The 24,807-nt window shown below is 50.9% G+C and overlaps 1 protein-coding gene across 4 annotated transcripts in view; it reads right to left on the bottom strand.

The window, feature by feature from the left end:
* Positions 1-693: 693 nt before the first annotated feature.
* The window catches only part of LOC309845441 (uncharacterized protein), a 304,001-nt gene continuing 279,887 nt past the window's right edge, over positions 694-24,807 (bottom strand). For 2 of the 4 annotated variants that reach the window (XR_014301295.1, XM_082693411.1), the window contains 2 exons: positions 4,012-4,056; positions 694-1,782 (listed from right to left, as the gene is read on the bottom strand). Coding sequence is in view for 1 of the 4 variants with exons in the window: in XM_082693411.1 (XP_082549537.1) it covers positions 1,235-1,782; positions 4,012-4,056 (593 nt within the window). In the remaining 3 variants the exon portion in view is untranslated. The remainder of the gene's footprint in view (positions 1,783-4,011; positions 4,057-24,807) is intronic. The other 2 variants (XR_014301294.1, XR_014301296.1) reach the window with 1 other exon arrangement.

Here is a 24,807-nt window from a genome sequence, read left to right on the forward strand (position 1 = left end):
GAGGGAGTCTCACGCTGCATCATGTCAGCAGCCAGGAGCAGGGGGTGGGCGGAACCTCGAGGGGACGTCGGTACGGGAATAAGGGGGAGCTGCCTGCAAAGGACGAGCCTTGAGGGAGGTGCTCCCTGAGACCGGAGTGCACGACCCCTCAGGGCGATGGGGAAGGACCCCTGGTCTGGAGGGAGACATGGCGGCTAAGATGCTGGAGGTGCAGACTCTGCCCCTCCCCCGCCGCCGAGGCCAGGGCACAGGAGCCCAAGTGACCGCTGCAGAGCCGAGCCTGAAGGTGGCGCCGGCACTTCCCCACACTGGCACTGTCTGGGTTCCTGATCCTGAGGTCCCGAACTGTGGCCACGGCGGCTGGCCCCGCAGTGAACTCACACGGAGTTTGAGGGTTCACCGCACACCCAGCCCACGTTGCTCTCCCAGAGCTGGGTGTTGGAGGTCACGGTGATCAGAATCGGGTACCGTGTGGAAATCCGCGTAGGAGAAGGGACAGACCCACCTCACTCTGTGGGGAAAGGCCCAAAGTGCCAACACCCCAAACTGAGTAATTATGGCTGAGGATAATAGCAACAGTGTCATTTTTCTGTGTGTGTGTGTGTGTGAGAGAGAGAAAGAGAGAGAGAGAGAGAGACTCGGTCAAATAGATACTAAGTAATCAAGACATAAATCCTTAATAAATTATTTATTAATAAATGGAACTGTTGGTTATTTCTTTTGGCCTAAGGGGTCCATGAAATGTACTGAGACTCAAGGGGTGCCCTCCAGGGCTTGGGAGATGCTGCCACATTTCGGGAGGAGGGCACTGTGGCTAATCCTTCCCTTGGCCAAATTACAGATTTCTTCCGACTACACTTTTTCTCCAGAAAGGCCCTCTCCGGAGAAATCGGGGCAGGGAAGGGGAGGTGGGGTCATGTCACGGTGAGAGAAGCAAACGTGTTCGGCACCGACTCCCCAGCATGTCCCCGCAGCCCTCCTCCATGAAGGGGCCGACCCTTCACTGCTTGGGACAGTCACGCCTCAATTCCCACCTGCACCTGCTTTCCTCCCCGCCCGGGCTGACGTGCCGGACTGAGGGAGCTCTGCTACGGGCGGACCGTGGGAGGCGGTGGGGCCTTTGACGGTGATGAGGTGACAAGGATGGAGCCCTTGCGCGTGCGATGGGTGCCCTTACAGAGGAGACCACAGAGGGCTCCCTCCCCCTTCTATCATGTGCGGAGAAGACCGCCGTCTATGAGCCAGGAGCAGGCCGCGCCAGACTGCCCAGCACCTCCACCGCCCGGAGCACGAGAAGTAAGGGCTTGTTGTTCACACCGCCCAGTCGCAGCTCGAACAAAGACAAGCGCCTCCAATGCACAGGGCGAGTGAGATTCTGGGGATACGAAGAACAACTCCCCAAGTTCGAGACAAAACAATGCCCTGGGCTGGGGCATCCTGAGATGGGCGTGGGTCTCCGCCTTCTCTGCCTGGCACTTGCGCTCACGCGGCCACAGGCTTCTGCTCTCCAGGCCTCCCACGGCCTCCCCCACTGCTGTTCAGAAACTGCTCTTGCTGGAGGCCGGGCTGCCGCTCTGCACCGCGCCCCGCCCCCATGTTCAAGGGCGTGAGCAGCCTGGAGCGTGGACGGGGCCATCCCGCTGGGCGCAAGTCCCTCTCGCAGGCGTCCTGTTGGGGAAACAGCCGTGATTATGGGGACATTCAAAGCATGTTCCTGCAGGGCGTCGGGTTCCACGTGCGCCTGCCTCTTCCAGTTCCGTCCTCCCGTCCACGAGTCCAAACCTGGAGGCGAGCAGTGGACAGAGGCAACTGGTATAAAGAAAAGCACACTTGCAAACTGAAAACCAGAGCCTGAGCTCGGTGTGGCTTTTTGTCCCGCACAGCAACTAGCCTGTTCTCAAAACAACACATTAGGAAGTGACGTCCTGAGCCGCTTGTTACATGCTGTCCTCAGGGACCTCCTCTGAACTAGCAGGGCCTCGTGGACTGGGACTGAGGCCTCATGTTCTGCACGATCTGCCTCGGTGAGCCCAGGAGGCAGACAGATGTGCAGCCGACCGTCTACACCAGCGGGCTCAGCTGAGGCAGTGAGTGGAGCCGCTGTTGGAGAAGCCCTGCTTGGGAGACACCCCTAGAGCCAGAACCCTGAACTAGGGGCCCTTGAGAGAAGATGCCACACCCATCACTGGCGTGGGAGCCAAAAGCTGACGGGGACTTTACATCTCTAGGTCACTTTGTCTATTTCCTGATTATGCTTGTAACTTGCAAGGCCTGTCCAGAGTCTCCCACGGTGACCCGTGGGCTCTGAACGCGTGTGGACCCAGCACTGTCGCAGGCCGCGGCAGTGATGGCAGTGCCCCCAGGCAGGCGCCCACAAACACACCGACAGCCCCCGGCAAGGTGCTCCCCTCCGCCTGCTTCCTGGAGAGGCTCCCTCGGCTTGCTCCCGACGAGCACACCGCACGGCAGGCTGTTCTGTGACTTCGGCGACTGGGCCAACAGCATCTCCCCATTAGGGGCTGGTTCCTGTCCCTGCTCCTCCTGAACACTGGCCCCAACCCCCCACACACACACTGCAGTGACCCCGGGGTCTCCCGGTGCAGAGCGCACTTGCGGGGAGAGAGACAGAGCCGGGTTTGAAGGCACAGACTCTCAACACTTCGCAGGACTCGGAAGCTGGCCACCTGCTCCCTCCTCCCTCACTGTGTGTGACCACAGAGGCCACCAGTCACAAGGGCACTGAGTCCTCTGAACTCACACTGGGGAAGGAACGAAGCGGTGGGGACAAGGGGGCCGGCAAAGCCAGGGGAGCCTGGGGCTCTGACTGCAGGGTACTGTGTCTTCGGTCGTGGCCGCGAGTGCTGTCATGCGCTGACCTGTATCCCCCAAAAGTCATATGTTGAACCCTAACCCCAGGACCTCAGAATTCAACTGTATTTGGAGACGGGTGTTTAAAGAGTTGATTGAGTTAAAATGAGGTCAGGAGGGTGGCCCCGATCCAATCTGACAGGTGTCCTTATAAGAAGAGGAGGCCAGGACACAGACACATGGAGAGATGAGTGTGTGGGGACCCAGGGAGAAGACAACGTCCCCACGCCAGGGAGAGAGGCCCCGGGAGGAGCAAGGCCTGCCCACACCTGGATCTCGGACTCCCGGCCTCCGGAAGTCTGGCCTCCCCTCGCAAGCACCTGGGGCTGGGGCACCCCATAGGGTGCTGGTCTCTGCCTTCTCTTTCTAGCACCTGTGCTCATGCGGCCACAGGCTTCTGTTCTCCAGGCCTCCCACCGCACCCAGGCCAGCTTGCTTGCGAAGCAAATTAAGCTCTGCAACTGCTGGAAATTCTCTCCGCGTGATAAAGGAGATTCCAGGCAGGGCCACAGGTCTTTCAGGAATGTTCCTGAGGTCTGAGGTGACTAAGTGACCTTTTTTTCCCAAGATAGGTGTGTCTTGTTCCTATGGCTCTGGCAAGGCGATTAAGAACGTCTCCTTTCACGCTCCCACCCTGGTTTGGATAATAAATTATTTGACAATGTTGTTCTACATACTTTTGCCTACAGGTGCTTCTAAGGACCAGTTCCTAAGTTAATAATGAACAGGGACCTCACTGTCTGCGCTCACCGAATGCCAACACTCGGTCTCTCCGCGGGCGTGGTATGGGACATCGACCCATACCAGTTAGAAACTCTGCTTTCCAACATGCCGTTAGGTCTGCTATCGCAACTGAGGTTCATGCAAGTCCTCTACGACCAAGAAGACAAATCCCTCTTTTCTAGAAGAAGATTCTAGAACGAGAACATAGGGTCCTTCTAAAGTCATTGGGGTCTTCAGTCACACAGTAGCAGGGTCCACGTGGAATTTTTTGCCTCTTCCACACTTTCAGAATAGTTAGCATTAATTCGTCTTCCTTTGCAGGGTGCGTGGGAGGCAGCGGGAATCAGTGTTTTCTTGTTTTGTTGGTTGGTATTACAATTTGAAAATAAATGATGGGAAACCCAAGATAGCAGCTCTCACCCCGATAGACTCCAAGGTAGGAGGATGACTTCTCCTCTTCTTCTCCTAGAAAACAAAGGAAGAAGAAAATCCACATTTCTCTGAAGCATGAGACCAGACCCAGAATTTACCGATTTTTCCCTTTGCCTCCTGTCTCACCCCTGGTTTTACATCTTGATGCCCTATGGACCATGCACCTGAACCTTGATCCGTTCGGGCCTCTGAACAAAAGAACATAGACTGGGTGGCATAGAAACAACAGAAATTGACTTCTCACAGTTCTGGAAGCCACGAGGTCCATGATCAACAGATTCGATGTCTGAGGAGGACCCGCTTCCTGGTTCACAGACACCTTCCTTCTGTGTGCTCACGTGAGGCAGGAGCAAGGGAACTCTCCTGGGCCTCAATAATATGGCCTCTGATTCCACTGATGAGGGCTCTGTCCTTACAACCTAATCACGTCCCAAAGGGCTCACCTCGAAACACCATCACTGGGTCTTAGCTTCTCGGCACAGAAATTCTGGGGGGTTGAACATATTCAGTTCACAGCAGACTCTGCAGCGTCCTGTTGGAGAGCTGAAAGCCCTTAACGGCGCCATCCTGCCATGGGCCCTCTGCCACGTCCATTTTCAGAGGGATGAGTAAGGTCAGTTTACATTAACTCCAAGTTAAAGAAGGAGCCCTGAATGAAGGGTTAGAGATGGGGTGGCAGGCACGGGTCGCTGACGTGCTCTACCTGACGAGGCTGTGAAGCCAGGAGAGACAACAGCTGTGTCACCTTGGTGATGGATGGCCCACGAGCGCTCAGACATGGAAGCCGGCTGGCAGGAGACACGGCCTTTGACAATAGTGATTAATAATTACTGGAAGGAAAGCAGTCTCCAGAATGAGGAACATAATGTTGTAATGAAGTATCAGGTACCTATGAACTTAACTAGGCACTGAACAACAAGGCTCTCCAGAAACGGGTGGAAAATCTTCAAGACCAACAAACAGAAGTGAGAGAGAATAGGATGGTGTCAACGGAAGAAACTGAGTTCAAGTTACAGCAACAAGGTGTGTTATGTAAAAATTATAACAGCTTTATGACAGTGTGATTTAAGCCCATCTTAACCACTGCAAGTGTAGAAGCCAACAATTTTATTACATTTGTAGCTGAGACATTATTACTATAATGCAGCTTGAAAATGTTCCCATCATCCCTAAAAATTTCCTGTGTGTGTATTTGCAGTTGATCAGCACTCCCATCCCCTTAACCACGAATCTGCCCTCCGGCTCTGCAAATTTACACTTAATAAGGAGACTTCGTGCCGGGCTTCCTTCAATTAGCCTGACATTTTTGCGGCTCATCCAGTTTGTAGTATGTTCCCGTAATACATTCCTGTTTATTAACAAATAGCACTCCATTATATGATTATACCAGTTGATAGACATTTGGGTTGTTTCTATTTGGGGATATCATGAATAATGTGGCAAAGAACATTCATGTACACAAGTCTTTGTGAAGACATACATTTTTATTTCTCTCAAGTAAATTCCTAGAAATCTAATGGGAATTTTAATGGGTGTGAAGAGGTTTTAATTTCATTTCCCTCATGAATGATGGTGCTCAGCCCCTTTCCATGTGCTTATGAGTCATTTATGTGTCGTCTTTAGAGAAATGACTACCATTTTTAAATTGGGTTGTTTTTTGTTATAATTGAGTTGTAAGTGTTCTTTATATATTATGTATTTTTAAATTGGGTTGTTTTTTGTTATAATTGAGTTGTAAGTGTTCTTTATATATTATGTATACCAATCCTTTATCAGAGAGATGATTTGTAAATATTTTCTCATGACTTATATTTTAACTTTCTTAATGTTGTATTTAAAAGTACAAAGTACAAAAATCTTGTAAAAATTGTAAGTTTTTAAATTTAAGAACAGCTGCCAGCTGTTGCTAGTCTCTATGTTGTCTTGCTGTCCTAAGTTTGGTTCCTTAGCTTTTTCTTTACCAAAGTAAACAATTTCCTCTATTAAATTCCTTTTGGTTAAGACAGGTGGGGGCACCTGGGTGGGTCAGTCAGTTACGCATCTGTCCTGGGAGCAAGCCCTACTTTGAGCTCCCTGATCGGTGGGGAGTCTGCTTCGCCCTCTCCCTTTGCCCCTCCTCCTGCTTGTACTCTCTCTATCTCTCAAATATATAATTAAAATCTTTAAAAATAAATAAAATAGATAAATAAAATTAATTAATTTATCTAAAATTTAATTAATTTATCTAAAAAAAGTGACAGGTGGTTTCTGTTTTTCCAGCTGGACCTTGACTAACACACCTTTCAAGTTCTGATATTTTATTTGCTAATGATAATATACCTCTCTCTGTTAGGAATGATCTCTCCAATCGCTTATGCCTTCCACTCACCTCATCCCAGGCCCCCCACACCCTTTGCCAAGCAAACTTATTCATTATTCAGATTTCAGATCAAAGGGCATTTTCTTCCCATGTCTTTTCTGACACCCAGTCTAAGTCTGATTTCTTACTTTTCCATAAATGTTAGCTCCACGAGAGGACTCATTACATTCCCCATCACTCAGCACAATGCCTGGCACGCAGAAGCTCGATAAATCAGTTTTTATGCATGAATATGGCAATAGTTCACTGGGCCACTGAACCCATTACTTCATAATATTTAAGAAAATCAGAATGATGGAAGGAGGTATTGAGACAAGAAGAGCTGATAATTCTCTTTAATGAAGTAAAAGGAACCCTCTCAGGGCCAGACTGTTCTCATGTTAGTTGATTAATAATAGCCTCTGGAAAGCCTGGATGACAGAAATGCTGAAGGACGTGGGACTCTGGGAATCAGAGGAGAGGAGCCCCTCAAAAGCATGGCAGTGAGCCTTGCTCCCACTGTGGATAGAATAAGACAGGGAAGAGAGTGTCCATTGGCAGACATGTTGAGTGGTTCCCCTGGTATCTAGAATATGCCTCGGTTATGGTCTGAATGTATGTCTTCCCCCAAATGCATCTGGAAACCCTACCCCAAGTGTGGCTGCATTTGAAGGAAGAAAGCCATTAGGAGTGAATGAGGTCATGAGGATGGGGGATCGGATCTGAAAAGATTAGTAAGAAGAGGCAGCAGAGAGTGAGCTCACCCCCTCCCCACTCCCGTGTGCACACACTCCACAAAGGCCGTGTGAGGAGAGAAAGAATGTGGCTGAATATGAGCCAAAAGAGAGCTCTCACCAGAAACTGAATCAGCCAGAACTTTGATCTTGGACTTCTTGCCTCCAGAACTTGAAGAAATTTCTGTTGTTCCAGCTGCCCAGCTTACGGTCTTTTATGGTGGTCAAAGCTGACCAAGGCTGCCTCCCTTTCCCCCAACCTTCAGGAAATTCCATTATAGACAAAGCTTGGACTCAGGAAGGGAGGGAGTCTGTGTCTCTGCTTGAGTGACAAAGTGAGGAGAAGACCGCACTCCGCAGAATACTGCCAAAGGCAGCGAACACTCACAGAGCCCTGGGTAAGCCCGGGTCCTTGGCCCAGGGCTCTACATGCTTCAGCTGGCTTAACTTGCCCAGCAGCAAGGGATAGGATCAGGAACCAAGGCCCAGAGGGATTTCTTGTTTACACAAAGTCGTACAGTTCATCAGAAATAGGGCTGAGGTCCAAACTTGGGCAGCCGGCTTCCAGGGTCCTTGTCTGGCTAGGTTGCAGTGACTCTCAGAAGCACAGACCAGAAGGGGGCAGGTGCCAGGGACTGGAGGACTCCAGAGCTGGAGGGGACGAGGGACTTAGTTCATTGAACTGTGATCCCCCTGTTTGCTGAGACAGGTTTGGCATGACTGGAAGAGAAAAGGTCAGTTTCAGAGTGTTATCAAAGTCTGTCCTGTGTGTCCCTGTGTCTATCCAGCAACCACCTCAGCTCCAGCAGCCGTGGAAACAGATGTAGGCCTACCAAGTGAGTGCGAGCAAAGGCTATTCGTTCAGAGGCTGCCTCAGCGAGGGAGTCAGTTATTTCTCTGGGGCTTGGCAGACACTCAAAGGCAGGCAGAGGGGTGAGACAGGCTTGTCGTGGGAAAAGGGAAGGCTCAGGTATCCCCTGCGATTAGTGAGGGGTGCGTATGTGGTTTTCTCCCTTTGGTATTAAGTTGGAAGTGGGAGCAAAAATTGGCCAGTTGTTTCAGGGGGTGTCGTCTGGGGTCCCAAGTGGGTCACTAGAGATAGTGCTCTGACTTCCTGCGAGTGTGACTCATGGGTGGTAGGCTGGATTCCTGGTCAGGCCACTGTGGATTATGAGCTAATTTACTGAATGGCTGCTAGAGAGTGGGTCAGGGTTCTAATTTTGTATGTGGCATGGCAATTGTTCACAGGTATTCAATCTCTCAATGCCAAAAGAGCTATTGTTGGGGACTTTGCTTTGGTCCAACTTCTTTGGCCTTGGGTGGGCAAGGGCTCCTTAAATCAGTCGTTTTTTCATTTTGTTTTTTTTTTTTAATGTTTTTTATTATGTTATGTTAGTCACCATACAGTACGTCATTAGTTTTTGATGCAGTGTTCCATGATTCATTGTTTATGCACCACACCCAGTGCTGCATGCAATCCGTGCCCTCCTTAATACCCGTCACCAGGCCAACCCATCCCCTCACCCTCCTCCCCTCTAAAACCCTCAGTTTGTTTCCCGGAGACCACAGTCTCTCATGGTTCATCTCCCCCTCCAATTTCCCCCAATTCATTTTTCCCTTCTTTCTCCTAATAACCTCCATGTTATTCCTTATGCTCCACAAATAAGTGAAACCATATGATAATTGACTCTCTCTGCTTGACTTATTTCACTCAGCATAATCTCTTCCAGTCCCGTCCATGTTGCTACAAAAGTTGGGTATTCATCCTTTCTGATGGAGGCATCATACTCCATAGTGTATATGGACCACATCTTCCTTATCCATTCGTCGTTGAAGGGCATCTTGGTTCTTTCCACAGTTTGGCAACTGTGGCCATTGCTGCTGTGAATGTTGCGGTACAGGTGGCCCTTCTTTTCACGACATCTGTATCTTTGGGGGTAAATACCCAGTAGTGCAATTGCAGGGTCATAGGAAAGCTCTATTTTTTATTTCTTAAGGAATCTCCACGCTGTTCTCCGAAGTGGCTGCACCAACCTGCATTCCCACCAACAGTGTAAGAGGGTTCCCCTTTCTCCACATCCCCTCCAACACATGTTGTTTCCTGGCTTGTTAATTTTGGCCATTCTAACTGGTGTAAGGTGGTATCTCAATGTGGTTTTGATTTGAATCTCCCTGATGGCTAGTGATGATGAACATTTTTTCATGTGTCTGTTAGCCATTTGTATGTCTTCATTGGAGAAGTGTCTGTTCACGTTTTCTGACCATTTTTTTACTTGATTATCTGTTTTTTGAGTGTTGAGTTTGAGTTTTTGATAGATCTTGGCTATCGGCCCTTTGTCTGTGGTATCATTTGTGAAGATCTCCGATTCCATGGGTTGCTTCTTTGTTAGTAGCTTTCAGCCAACACTGCATATTAGGCTAACCTGGGAGGTGAAAGAAAACACCAATTCGCAGAGCCTACCCTGGGCTGATTAAATTAAAATCCCTGGATTTTAATCCAGGAGTATGGCTCAGACTTCAGAGGTTCTAAAACCTCTCAAGTGATCCTAATTTACAGGCAGGAGTAAGAACCACTGCTCTGAAGGCCAAAAACAGATGCTGAGTTAGAAAAGAGTTTCTCAAAGTTAATGTGCAAACAAACCACTTGGGGATTTTTTTCTAACAGGCTGATTCTAATGAAGGGCGGGACATTGATTCTGCATTTCTAACAACCTCCCTGGTGACGCTGACTCTGTTGGTCACTCTACATAGCAAGGAAGCAGCATTAGGCTCAAAGAAGAAATCAGTAAAAGAAAACTACGGATGGATCTACATCCCCTCCAGAACAGTCTACCGAGAGTTGCTGTTACCGGTGAGATGTTATAGAGAAGTCAACAGTGGTGCATCAGCAGATCTGAGTTCCATCTTTGGAGACATAATAAACTCTATCATCTTGAGTAACTTGTATAAGCATTTCAACCTTTAGCTTTCTGATAAAGTACATAAGTCGCTTATAACAGATAATCAGAGAATAAAAAGAATGGTAATTAGTACTTTAATGCTTGCTACGTGCATCCAGTATGCCAGGATTTTACTATAAGAAGTATTTAGGGTAATGAATGCAACATCAGTAGTGTTCCCAGATTAAATACAGGACACCTAGTTACACTTTAATTCCAGAGCAACAACAAGTTAATGTTGAAATTAACTATGCCCCATGCAATAATTGGGACATACCTTTACTAAGAATGGATTCATAACTTAATAGATCATCTTATACTTTTATCTGTTAATTCAAGCAACCCAAAGAGGTCTTACACCCATTTTAAGAAGACTTATTCCAAGATGACCCAGCCAATTAGCAGAGGACTTGGTATTGGAAGGCACAGAGTTTCCCTTAAAGCCCAGACTCTGCTGCTAGGCTCAACCCCTTCAATTGCTAACACTGGTTAAGGCTTAGACACATGCCCATGGGACAGGGGACAGTGGTCTATGGCTGGTCAACCTCTGCTCCTGTTTCCTCAACAATGACTAGGTTGGGCCTCTTTTCTGTCGAAATCAGGGACTGGGTATCACTCTGTCTCTCTCTAGTCCTCTGCCTGCAGGATCTGATGTGGAACCCTCTCTTCTCCAGATTTTCGCTGTAGGCCAAGTACAACGTGATCCTCATTATTGGGGTAATTTTTACTTCAAGTCTGGAATGCAGTTTTTCCTTGAGTTTGTTTCCTTTAAGAGACGTGTGTCTTCTGTTGCACAGAAGAAACACAGGAGGCTGACCTTGCTTTGCGAAGCCATATCCAGCGTCGGTTCCTCCTCACTTTCAGCGCCCCAATCCTCACACCACCCAAAAGAATCCCTACCTCCCAACATAAATGCCTCAAGGACTTTCTTCCTCATTCCCTCCCACCATGCCTCACTCCTCCCCTGATTCTAGCATAGACATCGACCTGACCCACAGGTCCCGTTTCTTCCTGCTAAAATAACGGGTATGAGACCCATGGTCTGGAGGCAAGAAAGATCCAACCCCCTTTGGGAAATTTCTCCCTTCTAAGACCTTCTATGATTGGCTGGTCCCTTATAACAACCCCAGCTACGATGCCCTCTCTGCATCTTCCCTTGGTAGTGGAGGATCTCAGGGCAATACAGGTTGCTTTAGGCGGGGTCTTTCTTTCCAGTAATCTCAAACAAACATTTCTGCAACCATCCCCGAGTCTGGAAGAAAAAGGCCAATCAGCTTTGGACTCAGTGCCCAGGGTCTTCCTAGCATGGCTTCCTGATCTGACCTTGCCTAATGTTTTTAATAAATGCACTTTTGGCCTTTTCCCATTCTGGGGGTGGGCTGCGGCCACATGTTTATGAAAGTGTTTTGTAAACTCTGAACCACCCTTGTATCTAAGCGTTGTTGGCTGGATCTCTGTCCAGCTGCATTGAGACAGCCAGTCTCAGCTCTCTCCCATTGGAACAAAAAAGTAAACACATGGATAGAGAGAGCAGAAAGTTTGGAGGCAGAAACACAAGTCGATGCCTTTCTCTTTTGCCTTGGTAATGAAGAACCAAGAACCAAGGAGGATACAATCAGTTATCAGAAGTCAAGAAGTTTTCACAAGGCCATAAGAGGATTGCTGTAATTTAAGAAGTTTTTTGTATTCTACATTGTGCTTCATTTTTAAGATGTCTCAGAACTGCATCAGTCCCAGAGGAAGTATAAATTCTAGTCAGGATACAAGAAATAAACTAAGATAATGGGCAAAATAAAAGTTTTACAAGCTTGGTATCTCAGCCTTAGGGGATGATAAGAAATGTTTGCCTTCTCAAATCTTTTCTGTTTCCAAATCTTCTCCAGTGGATGTATTTATCAATATGTCTATCTGAAATAAAGATAGGCTTCTAGAACTGGATATTAATTTTTCAAGATCCGGTTCGAGTTTTATGCCCTCCACAAACATGTCCAATCAAATTCAACCCACAGTGATTCTTCAGGCTTGGGACGTTATGCAGTAACCGTGTCTGCATCTCAAGTTATCTCGCTCAACGCGAGTCTATATTTTATTTGCCATAAGCTATTTGAGAATAGAAATTATACCTTACTTTTCCTTTTTATTGTAGATATATAAAGTGTACCATGTGATGACGGCACATACATGTACATCATGAAATAATCAGCACAGTCATGGCAAAGAACCCTCCCACCACCCCACAGAGCTACTTTTCGTGGGTGTGAGAACAGGTACACAATGCGGAGCGTTGCCTACAGTCTCCACGCCGCCCATTAGGTCTCCGGAACGCATTCACCTCACACAACTGAAATCCTATACCCCCGACCGACATGCCCCAGGTCTTCCTCCCCCCACAGCCCCTGACAAACACCATGTTCTTCTCGGCTTCTCCAAGTTTGGCCACAGTAGATCCCGTAGATGAGATCACTCAGTGTCTGTCTGTATGGGTCTGGCTTCTTTCGCTTAGAATATCGTCCTCCAGGTCCACGCCTGTGACACAAACGCTGGGACTTCTGTTTAAAGGCCAGATCCACAGTCTGTACACACCAGTTTTCTTTTTCTTTTTTCAAAGGTTTTATTTATTTATTTGACAGACAGAGATCACAAGCAGGTAGAGCAGCAGGCAGGGGCGGGGGGGAGAAGCAGGCTTCCCGCTGAGCAGAGAGCCCGATGCGGGGCTCCATCCCAGGACCCTGAGATCATGACCTGAGCCGAAGGCAGACGCTTAACCCACAGAGCCTCCCAGGCGCCCCCCGTCACTGAGGGACATTTAGGTCGCTTCCATAGCTCCGTCACTGGGAAGAATGTTGTGAACACGGGAGCACAGGTAACGTCTGAGACCCTGATTCCATTTCCTTTGGATAAATACCCAGAAGCAGGATTGCTGGACCGTACGGTATTTCTATTTTTGATGTTTTTGAGGAAAGCCCATCCTATTATACTCTTTTTAATCATAAGACACTTATCCTTTTTTTCCCCCAAAAGAAGCACCCGCGCTGGTGCGGTTTATTCGCAGCTCCCTGGTGACGGACATCGCGTTCTTCGGTGCTCGCGTCGCTCCAAGGCCCGTGGAGCGGGTAGAGCAGTCACAGGTGCTTCAGGAGCTTTGCTGGTGTGAACTAATGGTGTGCGAGGTCCCCTTTAGTCCAGAGCTGTCTGCTCACCTGGGCCCAGGACAGAGTCAGGGGTCCCGGGTCCCCTGGTCACACCATGTGGTGTTCTGGATGGACACTGGGCTGACCGGTCCAGGCGGGCAGACCTTGCTGTAAAGCGTCGGACTGAGAGTATGACCGGCATACGGAGCTGGTTCCTTCCAGCGCCCACTTACTGAGGCTGACTTTGGTGCTGGGATCTCAGGAAACAGGGAAGTACAGGGAGGAGCATGTGACCCCCAAAGCCCAGATTCTCTCTGTGCCCTCTCATCAGAAGCCAAATTAGGAAGGACAAGCAGATGGAGCGCGGCAGCCGGGAAGGGCGGCAGAAAAGCAGCTTTGTCACCATTGCAAAGCCATCTGTCCTCCACCTGCCGCGGGCGCCCCACAGGGAGCCACACAGGTTCAGATCCTCGGCAACAGGATCCCAGGAAAAACCAGCTCAGGTAGAGGACAGCGTTCATGTGGTCACACCATCTGCACTTGTTTCTAGATGGGGACGAAAGACAGAGCAGCAGGAAGGGCGGGCACTGTTTGTGGTTCCCCTGCTGCGGGCACCCGAGATCGGGGGGGGGGCCTGCAATATTGATAAACAATCGCCGATGCTCCAGATGACTGACTGGATTAATCTGATGGAAAACCGGGTGTTTCCTCTTCTTTAACAAAATTGTCTTTTGAAAGGGACACCTGTGTGGGGACCTCGGTCCCACCTCTGGGGACTGGTGTGGCACCTAGAGGAGTCACATCAGAGAGTGCGAGCTACCACTTACTTCTCTTAGCCTTAGTTCCCCCTCTGCAAAAAGGAAAAAAAAAAAAAAATGTCCCCGGGCTACTCTTCTGTTGTTGCATGATGACCACACACAACACCTGTCACTTAGCTCTCTCCCAGCTCTCTGGGCCTCAGGCATGCACAGCCAGTCTCTGCTCAGAGAGTCCGCCGGTCTGCGTCCCCAGCCGGAGCCTCAGCAGAGGTGACAGGATGCAGTTCCTGGTGGTTGCGGACTGAGGTCCCAGCTCTCAGCTGTACTGCTTGTCGTGTGGTTCCTGCCATCTTCAACACCCTAGAGGAGAACTTCTCACACATCAAATGCCCTTCATGCTTTGAATCTCTCTCTCCAGCAACAGAAAGGCCTTGTTTTTATTTTGTTGTTTTTTTTTTTTTAAGGGCTCACCTGGTTAGGTCACCTTGATAATCTTCCAGTGTTAAAGCCAACCGTTCTGGGCTCTTCTGGAAACCCCTTCAGAGCAGGACTTGGATTAGTGTTTCAGTAGCGGGAGAAGCTGTGTCTTCACCTAAGGACCTCGTGGGCAGTCTCAGAATTCTGTCCGCCGCAGTCCCTCATGGACCCACGTCTGTTGTCCCAGGAAAAAATACAGACAGGATTTTCATTCATCAAAAAACAGAGGTGCAAGAGCTTTCCACGGAAGGTTTAAAACTCGATGTGCGGCGGGCAGGAAGGAGGGGTGGGATCCTGCAAGTCTCTCGTGAACACGGGCTTCTCATATGTTGACCTAATACTCCTCAGTGTACGCTACGGGAACATTCCCAGCGGCCGTTAATAGCTGCGGCATAAAACAGTAGCCATAGTCAGATAAGTTTCAAAAATGAGAAATAAAGGAAAAAAAAAAAAAACGGAAGAGGACTAGGACTAAGTAAACATGTTAAGTGATCTGAGAATTCCTGCAAGGGTGTGGGTTGCATATTCAGTCTTCAAAACAGGGAATAATGATGGTGATAAAGATACAATTCTGAAACATACCACTGTTTACATATTAATATTTCGGAGGCTGTGTCTAATTAAAGTCGATAGGTGCATAATAGACTGTGACATCCCCCCAGGTGGCTGGTTAGTTGAGGACGCTGCTGGCAGCAAAGCTGGCCCTGCAGGCACAGTGAGGCAGCGGAGGGGTGGGGGGGAGCAGCTCTGTAGCGGTGGGGCCCCGGGCTACTGAGCACAGAGGAGAGGTGGTCCTGGCTCCCCAGCCCCGGTGCGCATCCCACAGACCTCAGCAAGAGGCCAGGGTGGGGGTGCAGACTACTCTTCCTTGCCCCTGAGCCAAGCAAGGGTGCGGCTCCCCTCTTAGAAGGGGTGGCCGGGTAAGCTCCCGCCAATGCACAATGATGTCTAAGGGACAATGGCAAAGGGAGTTTTGAGCTCAAAGCCACAAATAGACCCCCATTTGGGGGGTAGATTGGGAGTGCTGCAGAGTGGGAGTTGGGGGGGGTGGTCAGGACACATGATGTAGGGACCAGGAATAGCTCGACTTAGAATATGAAAGCCGGTGGCCGCTTTCTTGCAAACAAGGTCCGCTGTACCAATCAGGAAGCAACCGAGCAGCAGAAAGCTAGGGGCTTCCCACGGAGGATCTGGCCAGCCACTCAGGAGGAGGCGTGGTGGCCCATAGGCAGCGACACCAGGGCCCGACAATTTTGGATCAACTGTCTAGAGTTCGGCTTCCAGGAACTGCACCGAAAACGAGTCAGGTATAAAGAGGACGGAGGCAGAGCCATCAAGGACAGAGACCCCAGCGGCACCGAATCCAGCAGCAGCGCAAACCACCCCGTCACTCCCAAACCACAGGCTCCAAGTGCTGCTCCAAGTGCAGCAAGAATCTGAGATCAAGGTCTGGGAACTGGAGTCAAGAGCTGGGACCCAGGGTGAGACCCAGCAGAAGACCCGGCGGGACCAGGGGTCTGACTCACTGCTCAGCTGAAGGTCAGGGAGGAAAGCTCCCTGCTCTGCTCTGCTCCAGACTGTGGCCAAGTTTCAAGGGGACCCACGCGGAGACGGTCGATTGCATACTGCTGCCAGGTAGAAGGCGCAGCGGTGAGGGGCAAGGAAACCTGCACGAGGCTCTGTGACCTGCGCAAGAGATGGTGCAGCCTGGCCTCGTGCGTGGAATGCAGGTGCTGGAGGTGACGAGCTGTTGACCAAGCTTGTCCCCCAGTGCAGAACAGGGACGTGCACATAGCGCTGGGTAGCAATGACTCTGGAATCAGGTGATTCATCAGTGGCCGGTACTGTGTGCCGGGAGCCAGAGTTGTCCAAGCCCACCGAGTTTCTCAAACCTTCTTCTGTTTTCCCAGTTCAGGCTTCAGATGGCCCCTTGGGCCGAGCGAAGCCGGCCCCCACCCTCCCCCGCGCCTCCTGCACCCCCTCTGCCCACCGTCTGCATGGAGAGCGTCTCCTAAATGTAAATAAGGAAATGAGCACCAGGTACTCCCTATACATAATTCATCTGCACAATAATTGAATGAAAAGCACACAATATTTAGCCATTAAATTTTCATGGGATGCGGTAAATATGCATTTCTGATTTTTAAAAATACATTCTCATCACTTAAATCACATTTTTATGGTAACTTGGAGGGATGCCTGATAGATAATATTCAAATTGTCTTTTATTTTTTAATAAACTCCATGATTCAATTGAAAAACTAATAAGAAAAAAATTCTGGACTGTGTAACGGAGTTTAATTCAGAGGCTAGTTCTCGGCTCTGCTGCACAGGGATAAAGTTGCAGGGTTCCTGTCATCCCAGATCACCCCCCGCAGGGTTGAGGATGAGCACATTTAAGTTTTGTATAACAATTTCCCGGGAAACCCTGTTGTCATAGAAGACGACGCAATGACCCCCGACTTTGAGTAGACGGGTTCACCTGCTTTGGAAGGGCCTGGCTGTCCTTGGGTTCCCCTAAGGCCCGTCTGTCGTCAGTGAGAAGCTTCGTCGTCAGCCCACCCGTGGCGCACCTCACCCAGAGCACCTCCGTCTTCACAAATGCAGACGCCGACCCCTCCGAAGCTCTGTTCGCTGCCCCCTTCCAGCTCCTGTTACAGGTCAAAGAGCTGGTTCTGGGGGTCTGGAGAAGTTCACCATAGGCTACTCCTCCTCTGGCCCCTCTACAGGCCAGTGCCTGCCTGATCTAACCCATGCGTTCAAACCATCCTCAGGGGCCCCAGCTTGTCCATAGACGAGGGACTCAGTGGGCCGTCCTCTGGGTCACACGTGCCAACCTAGGCACACCCCCAGCAGACGGCCACCCTTCCCCACAGCTGGGGCTGAAAGCCCAGAAGGATCCGCAGCCAACACTTTCTGACCCCTAATAATTGTCACTGCGCCCGGCATCTGAATCAAGAAGATCCAGTGTGACTGGACTTGGGCCAAGGTCATTTCCATGGGGTCCTTTCCCCATCACGGGTTTCCTGGAAGTGCTCTGGAGGCCTGGGGGATGGCCACGGGGCCCTCTAGCTGCTCCTCTGCCCACACTTGCCACTAAAGTGGTCTGGGTACCCCGGAAATGTCAACCCCTCCTCTGATTGCCAGGGAAGTGAGGGCAGTGCTGATTTTCAGGAAAGAGTATTTTTATCACCCTTTGATATTCATTACCAAAAATTGTTTGAAATCACCTAGAAGCCCATGACAAGCCCTTAGCCAAGGACAAGGTGCATCAGATGGACAAACAAAGCGTAAGCCATAACATCTTAGTGGTTCTCACCGTGAGCGGCTCTGCCCCAGAAATTCGCTTTCCTCCGCTGCCCAGCATGTCGGCGTCACTTATAGGCAGTTGGCAACATCTCACCCCAAAACGTGGTGAAGGGAGCTGGACCCAGCTTTCTCTTTTTTTTTTAAATTTTTATTTATTTATTTGACAGACAAGATCACAAGTAGGCAGAGAGGCAGGCAGAGAGAGGAGGAAGCAGACTCCCTGCTGAGCGGAGAGCCTGATGACCCTCGATCCCAGGACCCTGGATCCCAGGACCCGATACCAGGACCCTGGTATCGACCTGAGCCGAAGGCAGGGGCTTTAACCCGCTGAGCCACCCAGGCGCCCCGGGACCCAGCTTTCTACTTGTTTCTATGTGTGTTCATGCTGCTGGTGAAGCTGTTGCCAATTAAGCAATGCTCGGGTTAGCTGTAGAAATGCAGAGAAGAGGCAGAGGAGCGGCCGCAGAAATGAGACGCGAGGAAGGAAGCCTACAGAACGCTGGCCTTGGAGACATGGGCAGACCCTGTAGCAATGGCCTCTCCGTGACGCTTCCTCGTGCATGGATGGATACCAGTTATGTTGCGAGGATCATGAATAGTCTCAAGCACACCGAGAGTAAGAGAAGAAGCCCCCACCGTGTGCCCGCCCCGGGGTGGGCACTCCCATGCCTCAGAGCTGCTCAGGCAAACTTCACAGCCATGCCCGGAGAAGACAAAGGGAGACCCGAGACAACACGGCCACCGATTCGCTCGGGTGTGGCCTGTTGGGTGTGGGCTGGAATGCGCAGCTATGCCCTGATTACAAGTTTCCAAAACACAGATAATTAAAATTAAGATACGGAATTTAAAATAAAAGCACACGAAAAGATGGAGCAGGCACCGATTAAAAATGAGCGAGGGCTTAGAAAGAGCTGGTGGTCTGGGCTCCATCACCATGAAAGCCTTCTCCTCAAAATGCGTCACGAAGAAAACAAAACAGGCAAGTGTCAGAGGGGGATGAAATATTTTCAAATTATTTATCTTATAAAAGTACACTTAGCCAAATATCCAACAATTTCACTACTAATTATATGGCCAAGAGAAAAATCTGCAGCCACACCAAACCTTGGATGTGAGTGTTCATAGAAACATCATTTGTAACAGCCTAAGCCTGGGAACAACCCAAATATCCATCAGCAGGTGAACAGATAAACAAAATGTCGTGTGTAGCTCTGTCTGGGCTGACAGCTCTGTGTCTATCTGCGATCAATCTATCACAGAGCACTACTCACCGTTGAAAAGAACGGACTGTTGATACACCGCAACCTGGATGAATCTTCAAATAATCATGTTTGTTTGTTTATTATTTAAAAAAATAGTCATGCTGGGGCACCTGGGTGGCTCAGTGGGTTAAAGCCTCTACCTTCAGCTCTGGTCATGGTCTCAGAGTCCTGGGATTGAGCCCCGCATCGGGCTCTCTGCTCAGCTGGGAGCCTGCTTCCTTCTCTCTCTCTGCCTGACTCTCTGCCTACTTATGATCTCTGTCTGTCAAATAAATAAATAAAATCTTTAAAAATAATAGTCATGCTGAGTGACATCAGATGAAATAAACATACTGCTGGTTTCCATTTATATAAAATTCTAGGTTATATGAATGAAAACATGTTGGCAGTAATGCCAGTGGTTTTGTGTGGCTGGGAGGGGCGGGGACTGGTGGGTGGACGGAATGACAGGGTGGAGGCGGGGAAACGGGGGGTGGGGGAGACAGGTAGAGAGGTTGGGGCGACAGGGCTGGGCACCATGAGGTCCCTGGGCGACAGCCTGAAATGTATCCAGTAACAAAACTTTAAACATGAGCAATTCATTGTATGTTAACTTTACTTCACTAAAGTTGCATAAAATATACCTAAACATGAACAGAGGAAGAAAAATTATAGCATAAAAAATTAGACACAAAAAAGGCAGTAAAGAAAGGGCAAAGGAGTTAAAGTAGGTGAGAACTGCAGAAGACAACAGCGAGACGAAATACAAAACCAACCATGCCGGTAATTACAGTAGACGTTGTTAAAACCCAAAACAGACGGAAACCAACCTTGAAGATTCCCTGAGCAGACAGAAACCAAGTCAGCCAGACAAGCAAAGCTTCGTTTAGCAAAACTAACTTGACCTGGGCCGTTCCTTGCTTCTGCCCCTGAAAATCATAAGCAAAACTTGCAGTGGTTCCCAAGGCTGGCAGGAGGTCATTGCTAACCAATTCCCTAGCATTTAAGAAGATTCTAATGTTATGACCAGTCACCGTGGAGAATGCACGGCCACTGTCTTCTCACCGGCTGAGCACCAGGCAGCAGCCCCTGTGCCTCCTCGCGTGGGGGGGGTTAGTGCTTCTGCTTTGCAAACTGTCCTTTCGGTGTGTGCGCCATAAACTCCTACCAATTACTAATTCATTGGTTTTACTTGTGTTATTTATGAACTTTTGACAACGTGAACATTCTATACAATTTAATCCAAAGACACAGAATCTCAAACTTGATGAAAAGAAAAACCAAAATCCAATTATATGTTGCCAACAAGCAAAACACTTTAGATTAAAAGGATGCAAATAGCTTGGGCATGAAAGGATGAGAAAAGATATTCTCTGCAAAGAGTAATTGTGAAGGAGCTGCAGAGGCAACATCGCAGAGAAGAGACTCAAAGACGGGAAATATTGCCAGAGTAAAGAGGGTCAGTTCATAATAAAAAGGGTCAATGCACTAGGAATACATAAAAATTATCATACAAACAACTTACAACACAGCCGCACAGCCAGTGTGAATCAAGGGTAGGAGACACAGCGTGTGTAACGCCGGCCTCCCGCCGTGCCCCATCTGCTGCCGCGCGGGGCAGGTACAGACGCAGCTGCACAGATGGACGGATGGACGCGAAGACCAAGCAAACCAAGGAAGCGGAAGGGCCACGGAGCCATCAGGACCAGGGCCGGGGAGGGCAGAGGAAGTGCTCTGTCCTGCAAGTTCAGAAGCCAACGTCCGCACACTGGCTTGACGCCGGCAGTACTCGGGAAGAAGGAGGGACGGGCATTGTCACCCCCATCCCATGCACAGCTGAGAAAGCGGAGACCCTCAGGGGTGACGGACGGGCTGCCCAGGAGTGAGCTTGTGACTGAACCAAAACCCGCCTTCTTTTCCCCAGAAGCCGAGACCGGCGTCCGCTGCCCCAGAACACACCGTGCTCTGCCTGAGTGGTCCCTCCTAACTGTCCCTCCCGCGGTGATGTCAGACTCAGGCCATCCCTCCAAAGGCTCCTTATGTAGCCTGAGACGCAGGACATGCCTCCCGCCCCCAACGTCTGTTAGCCGAGTGACGTTTGTTGGTGGCATGTCAAGGGCCCTGGGCAGTGCGGACGCCTGTCTCCCCCACATGCCCATGGGTGTAGCCTGTCTAAGTGACGTGACCTGTAGGAATCAGCTCAGTGAACGACGTCTCTGCCTCCGACTCGGGCCGTGTGAGAGGAGCAAAAGAAACAGAGGTGACAGCAGACAGCCCCCGGTGCTCAAGACACGTTCAGAAGAGAGAGCTCCCTCCCTTTCCCTGTGGACGCCCTTGACCTTGGCAAAAATAAGACGAGAGACAGAAGTGAGAGTGGGCAGAGGCTCAGTCGTGGAGACTGATGGCGTGAGAATTCCGACAGCCCTGACCTTGGCCTCCTGGCCACAGGCTTCTAGGGAGGACCCAGAGGCAGCTCCAGCAGAAGCCCTCCAGCCAGACGGTAGCTTCAGGAAACCACATGGGGTGGGGGTGGGGGCTCCACAGAGGGCCGCACAGGTGACGGGGAGAGCAGGCCAAGTGCACGCCGGGAGGTCTACCCGGGAAGCAGGGAAGCGTCCGCACCTTCAGCTACACACGTTTAGGCAAGTTACTGGAGTTCTCAATGCTGTAACTCCCATTTGTAATACGTGCACGGTAGAGGTACACGAATTCTGGGAAACACACCGGATGCTTCCGGTAGTGCCTGGCTGCAGAGGGCACCCAGCACACGGCAGCCAGTCCCAGCAACCTCTGAACTGGCATCCCCGGGGTCAAAGCTTTCCAACTGGTCTGTAAAATTCCTGAACTGTAGGTAGGATATGCTTTATCATCAGTCCTATACCAGAAACCCGCTGATGTAAGTACTGCCGGTCATTTAGCTTCTATACTCAGAACACACGGACTTCCACAGCAGGGGGGTGGTGAACGGTGGAATGTTCTGGAATTGACTGAACCCTGGCTCAGCCTGTTCTTGGCACCATGCCCTTAGCCTGCCATGACCTCCCTCGGCTGAGGTGTCTTGCCTCAGGTTAGGACACTCATCGGCTTGTTGGAAAGATTAAATGAGCTTCTACTATTCACACCCTTTGTTCTGGAGAAGTCCTCCCTGTGGAACGGCGCGTGGATGTCGGTGAGGAGGGGGCAGGGACAGAAGCCGGGCGGGCAGGGAAGAGACTCCCCTTTATTCCTGGGCCAGTGAGGAAGCCAGCTTTGCAAGGTGCTGGTCGAAACCGGGGCTCACCTGGATCTCCGTTTCTGGCCCAGAGCACATCGTTTGGACTGTCACAGTGGCCCTCGGAGTATAGGGCCCGGGACTTGGTGAGAGGAGCCGCAGGAGCTCTCTGCCCCCCGACCCACCCTGACGGAGAGACTGTGAGTCTGACCCCACGGCAGGTGCGCCTCGGGGCATCGCATGCGGGGGCGAGAAGGGGGGGATGAAAATGAGCTGAGCAATGGGCCACGATGCTTTTAATCCGTGTCCACAAATTTTTGACATTCCTCCCATAATAAAGGAGGGCCCTCCATCACTTCTCTGCCCAGGCACGTCATTTTAGTGACCTGCTCCTAATGAATAGGACAGGTCAGAAGAGACCCCGCGTGACCCCCGAGCTTGGGTCTCACAAGTGAGAGGGCTTCTGTCTGGCTGGCTGTCCTTGGGACCCTCCCTGGGAACCTAGCAGTGGCCGAACCCACATCCCCAGAGAGAACGGCCCGTGGATCTGACCCATCACTAAACAGAAGGGGTCAGGTCGTTCCTCTGGACAGATTTTCCTGAAGACCCACGGCAGGTCCACAGCTCCCAGGCTCCTGAGCCAAGCCAGGCGCTGCTCCTTTCTGGTTCCTTCTCTCGTCCTACTACCCCACACAGCCTCCTTACCGTGACTTTGCCACAAGGGCTCTGCCGTCCGATCACACCACGGACCTTGGTCTATGTACTTTCCATCCGGGACACCACTGACCACCGCGAAGTCCACACTGACTCATCCCTGAGTTTTCCAGGACAGCGATCACTCAGTGAGGGGGAAAGCCCTACCCTTACGAGCGATGTTCGTTTTGGTAGTGCCTCGTTCCCAGTCATTCCCGGGGTGTCCTCTCGTGCCGGTGAGCTTTCTTTGTGGCCGGACGCGGCTCCCCACCACACCGAGTGATTCATCTTTGCAGCTGAAACCATTTAACTGCCAGACCGAGACTCTGGCTCCAAGCCTGCCCTTGGAGGGAAACGCTTGGGGTCCTGGAGCACGGAGCCGGGAGGTGAGCCGGCGGCACCGAACTCTCCATTCTAAGAACGCACCCCTGCAGGCAGGCTTCGGTCCTCGCCCTGGACAGCCGGCTCCAGGAGCGGCAGGTTCTGCGAGCCCGGTGTCGGACTCGCCTGCCAGGGTCCGAGACTCTACCGCGTGGCCACAAACCGCCCACGAAGGCCTGAGGTCTCACAAGGCCCTCCCCTCCCGGTTAGCAGCTGGAAGGCTGTTGGTGAGATTCGGTCTCGGCGACTGCTGCAAACTCTTTCTGCGTCACAGGGGCCACTTGCTCATTCTCTCACCTACGGTCGAGCAGACTCCCGCTGTCTGCCTTACGGTCGTGGCTTTTGAGATCGGCTTTACAGAATCCCCTCGCCAGGCCTCACTCCGCGCAGACAAAGCCCTTCTTACGGGGCGGAGGTAGCACCTAGAACGTTCCCCCGGCTCCTGTGACCACCCCGGAAGCACTGCGGAGCGAGGGGTTACGGCTTTTCCTAGGTGAGCGCGGGAGGCCAGCAAGGGCGCCTCCGCCCCCCGCTGAACGCCCGTCCCATCCCCGCCCTGGTTCACGATCAGCTTCGGCCCTCACTGCCGAGGGTCTGCAACAGCCAAGGAGCCCGAGTCAGCCGGTCCCAGAGCCACACTCCTCCTCCCGCGTCAGCTGCCGCCAGAGCGAACGGGTGTGATCTCCTGAGAACACTTGACGAAGGTCATTAGGAGCTAAAAGCATTTGTCGCCGGGCTTCCAACCGTGGGGGGGGGGGGGGGGGGCGACGTCGAGATTCACTCCTCCTCAGTAACTGGGCAGCAGCCAGATTCCGTGACTAACAAATCATTAGAATCCAGATCTGCTCGGAAGGGAGGGGAGGCCCCATCACTTACCAGGTCGCTCAGACCACAGATGAACACAGGAATCCTGTTTTCCCTCAAACCCACATCCGATCCAGGGGGACGCTCTCCCGGCCTGATCTGCAAAGTGTGTCCTGAATGTTGAATCCAGCCGCTCTATCCTGCTCCCGCCACAGCGGCCCGGCCCTGCTCCTTCCTGGCTGGCTTCGCAGCTGCTCTCACAGGCCCCGAACCTGCCTCTTTTTCTGTTTCCCGCAAATGTCCTATCATATGGGCCTAGTCCCTCCACGGCTCAATACCCACTCCCCATCAGATGACATCTTGTACCCAGGAGACATCAGATGACATCTTGTACCCAGGAGACAGTTCTCTGCCGTCAGTTCTTACAGCCCCTCCAGCCCCAACAGGACTCAAACATTTTGCTGTTTCCTGAACTGCAAGATCATTCTCCCCTGAAAGCACTCGCCAACATCTCATGGTTCCAGTTCCTTCTTGGAATCTTCCTGTGGACTTAAACTTTGTTCTGTATCTGGAATCCATACAGACCTCTCTATGAATTACGCCTCGTTCCTTGGGGCCAACAAAGGAACTTTTGCCAACCCCAAGCCTACACTACAGACTTACAAATAGTTGAAATCAGGGGCCTTGTTTTTCTCGGTTCTTCTAAAGGTTCCACTTCCTTCACTTCCTCATGTATTTGAATCTCTTCATTCTTAACCCCCAAACCTG

This window comes from Mustela nivalis (genome assembly GCF_964662115.1).
Source record: "Mustela nivalis genome assembly, chromosome: 12".
In the NCBI taxonomy this organism is placed as follows: Eukaryota; Metazoa; Chordata; class Mammalia; order Carnivora; family Mustelidae; genus Mustela; species Mustela nivalis.